This window comes from Phoenix dactylifera, chromosome 14, assembly GCF_051530095.1.
Source record: "Phoenix dactylifera cultivar Ajwa chromosome 14, Ajwa_hap1_PhDact_Kaust_v1.1, whole genome shotgun sequence".
In the NCBI taxonomy this organism is placed as follows: Eukaryota; Viridiplantae; Streptophyta; class Magnoliopsida; order Arecales; family Arecaceae; genus Phoenix; species Phoenix dactylifera.
In genome coordinates, this window is record NC_143203.1 from 25416222 (window position 1) to 25419917 (window position 3696).

General features: G+C 43.4%; 1 protein-coding gene across 1 annotated transcript; it reads left to right on the top strand.

Moving 5' to 3' along the window:
- Positions 1–284: 284 nt before the first annotated feature.
- On the top strand, positions 285–3409 carry LOC103708865 (WRKY transcription factor WRKY24). Its single transcript, XM_008793965.5, has 5 exons — positions 285–752; positions 1189–1377; positions 1532–2112; positions 2213–2374; positions 2569–3409. Exons 1-5 carry the CDS (start codon positions 429–431, stop codon positions 3002–3004), a joined length of 1692 nt encoding a protein of 563 aa, XP_008792187.2. The 5' UTR covers positions 285–428; the 3' UTR covers positions 3005–3409.
- Positions 3410–3696: the final 287 nt, after the last annotated feature.

Genomic DNA, 3696 nt, shown 5'->3' on the forward strand with positions numbered 1-3696 from the left:
TCGGTACTCTACACTACCACCATATCTTTTATTGTACCGATTTTTCATTGCCATGCTACTATTAAATTGCGTCTTCTTGGTACCGGCGCTGGGCTACACGGCATCATCATGGATCAGAGGAAAAGTCATGAAAGGTGTCATCACAAACAAACCAACGTGGACTCTCAGCCGCCAGTCAAACTCAAGAGCTTTGACCGCTAATTCCACGGTCAACTTTTCCACCCTCTCCATCTCCTTCAAAGAAGACACCCCGGGCTCAACTCGCACCATTAGTCCCATTGGCTTCTACGTAACCATTGGTCCTATATTACCAATCCCCCACTCTCCTATCCTCCCCTTCTCTCAGACCAATTCCGCCCTCTCCTCTCCAACTCCATTCCAACTCCCTCTCTTCCTCTTTGATTCCCTTCTTTTGGTCTCTCCTCCCTATGGCTTCCCCCACTGGGAGTTTAGAGAACTCGGCCAATTCTCGGCCCGCCGCCTTCTCCTTCCCGACCACTTCCTTCTCCGAGCTCCTCTCGGGAGCTGGAAATGATGATGGCGAGGACTGGTTGATGACCGCGGTCACCTGGGGGCTATCTGACAATATGGGGAACGGTGGAGCAGGTGGACCGAAGTTTAAGTCCATGACTCCTCCTCCACTGCCCGTCTCTCCACCTCCTCTCTCTCCATCCTCATACTTTGCCATTCCGCCCGGCCTCAGCCCAAGGGAGTTCTTGGACTCTCCTGTTCTTCGTTCCTCTGAATCTGATGTAAGAATATGAAGGAAAACCGTCTTTTGTAGTCTTACATATATTTCTGATTATATTTCACGAGTTACTTCTTATATTGTAATTTAGTTTTCAAAAGCGTTTCCTCTTTTTCTTAACCCTCTCTCGCTACTTTATCTATCTATTTAAGTGGAACTTTAAGTACCGTAATTGGTTCCTCTGCTGTTTAGCTTTTTCTTGGTAATCATAATATATGAGTCCATGCATGTTGTGGGACAAATTCTAGCTTCAATAACCACAATTAATAAAGGCCAGACCCCTACTTTTTCTGCCATCTCCCAGACCAGTCTTGATCTCTCTCCCCTTCTTCTCACACCATGCTTTATCCCTTTCAATTATTTGGTGGATATTTCTAGTCTTTCTGATTACATAAATGATGCTTTTTGCTAATTAATATGTATTGAATCTCTTTTGATAGATTCTGCAATCTCCAACAACTGGTACTTTTCCTTCACAAGTGTTTAATTGGAGGGGACCTGCTGCTAATTATCAGCAAGGCATCAAAAAAGAAAATAAGGCCCACTCTGAGTTCTCCTTCCAAACCCAAGCAAGTAACGGAGACATGCAAACAACATCCTTCCACCCTTCTTCAATGCCAATTTCTTCGGTAGGCGTTCTAAACTTCCTTTCTTTTATTCTGAGTAACTGTTCCTGTGTGTTATTTTCATCCTTATAGATCTCTGGTATGAAATATTTGTCATACTGGTGACATGTTCTAGGATTCTAATACATATCTTCTATTTCTCTTTGTGCTGATATAGCATGAAAAATCATGGAATTACCAACAACAGAGCGACAATACCAACGTGAAAGCCGAATTAGTCGCTCCCAGCCGAGCAAATTATTCTGGAATTCTCCAGGCTAATACCCAAGCTAACAATGGTGGGCAGCAATCTAATTTCAGTCATTCTACTCAAGCTGCTCAAACCTTAAGAGGGCAGGGGACGTTAGACGACGGCTACAACTGGAGGAAGTATGGGCAGAAGCCGGTGAAAGGAAGCGAGAACCCTCGCAGTTACTACAAGTGCACTTTCCCGAATTGCCCGAGAAAGAAGAAGCTGGAGAAGTCATTAGATGGACAGATCACAGAGATTGTGTATAAGGGTGCTCACAACCACCCAAAGCCCCAGTCCACCAGAAGGAACTCAGCTTCCTCTCAAGCTTTCCAGGCTTCAGGTGCTTCTGAAGCATCTGATCATTCTTTGGGGGCGCAATCGGGTGCGCAAACTGACTCTGTTCCGACACCAGAAAATTCTTCAGTCTCTTTTGGTGATGACGATCTCGATGTTAGTAAATCGGGTGCCGATGAATTCGATGAAGATGAACCAGATGCCAAGCTTTGGTAAGTTTTTATTTTGTTAATTAGAATTTAGTAAGTGTTTGATTGATTAGTCTTGCGAAGGGAAAGAGAAGTGAAATAATGTCTTTCCTTTTTTTTCCAGGAGGAAAGATGGTGAGAACGAGGGGATTTCAGCCTCAGGCAATAGGACAGTGCGGGAGCCTAAAGTGGTGGTACAAACCACAAGCGATGTCGATATCCTTGATGATGGGTATCGGTGGAGAAAGTATGGGCAGAAAGTGGTCAAGGGGAATCCAAATCCAAGGTGAGCATTGGCTTGACTCCTCTTAGTTTTGGAAATCCTAGAATTCTTGAGGCATGCTCATGTTACACAAACTAGCACTGAGCTTAGCAAAATAATCTAGTAAATATTCTTCATCAGAATCAGGGTCTAATCTATTAGAAAAATAAATGATCCTAAGAATATGGATTAAGGTTTTGGTTCCTTGCTACCTATAGGAGCTACTACAAATGCACCACCCTGGGTTGCCCGGTGAGAAAGCATGTGGAGAGGGCATCCCATGATCTCAGAGAAGTGATCACAACCTACGAGGGCAAGCACAGCCACGACGTTCCTGCTGCTCGTGGAAGCCGAGTCCGTAGGCCTCTGACAGACGACAATAGCAGCGAGAATAACTTCACCATGGCTATTAGACCAGCGGCAATGGTGAATCATCCTAATCAAATGACGGATATTTCTCTTTTTGGTGGTAGACCAAATGCTTCTGTGAGCCAGGCTCCCTTTACAGTCGAGATGCTGCAAACTCCAGGGAGCTATGGATTCTCTGGGTTTGATAACTTGATGAATTCTTACATGAATCAACTGGAGCAGCAGCAACAAGGACAGATGGAGGGTGTCTTCTTAAAAGCTAAGGAAGAACCAAGGGATCGATGACTTGCTTCATGAGTCGTGCTATGATGAATTTTTGTAAGGAGAAAGAGCAATGGATACGGTACTATTAGTTAGGATTCCCCTTGTATGCTTTATAGGGTTTTCGGTGTAAATTGAGTTGAGAGGTATGGAAGATTTGATCTCATTTTTTTCATTTGTTTTGAGGTCTTTCAAGCCACAAATGAGACCTCTTTTTTGACGTACAGTAGCTCCATTAGCTGCTTGTCAATCTCGAGCTTTTAATGTGTAGGAACCTCTGGGACAAGCTTGACAAGCTTGATTAGTCTGTTGCAAGTGTTGCGGAACTTTTGCGTATATATATATCACAAATGGCATTGCTTGACTAAATATAAAATTGTATGATGTGTATAAGAACTTTGGTTAATGATTAACTAGCATTAACAGCCACATTTTATATTGGTAATGGTTGTTTGCATCCAAGGAGGCATGCTCTTCAATATAACAATCAAGAGGGTCGTGGGAACATGCAACAATTTTGGGCAGGAAGATTTCCTCGATCTTTACAAGCCTTTCTTCCCTCGCAAGTACAGTCAGTCAATTCATCCTATTCTCTTGACCTGAGAAAGAAGCTTCTGCTGTAACTTTCAAACGCCCATTATTCTTTCCTTTTTCTAACGCAAACAAATATGCAGTCTTCTAGACATATGAAGTGAAATTGGACGTACGTAGTGGCA

Bases quoted from the DNA above. Each gene is read 5' to 3' on its own strand.
- LOC103708865 (XM_008793965.5), top strand. From the start codon at position 429: ATGGCTTCCCCCACTGGGAGTTTAGAGAACTCGGCCAATTCTCGGCCC. The intron at 1,378-1,531 runs GTAGGCGTTCTA...GTGCTGATATAG, and splicing joins CTTCAATGCCAATTTCTTCG to CATGAAAAATCATGGAATTA. The intron at 2,375-2,568 runs GTGAGCATTGGC...TGCTACCTATAG, and splicing joins AAGGGGAATCCAAATCCAAG to GAGCTACTACAAATGCACCA.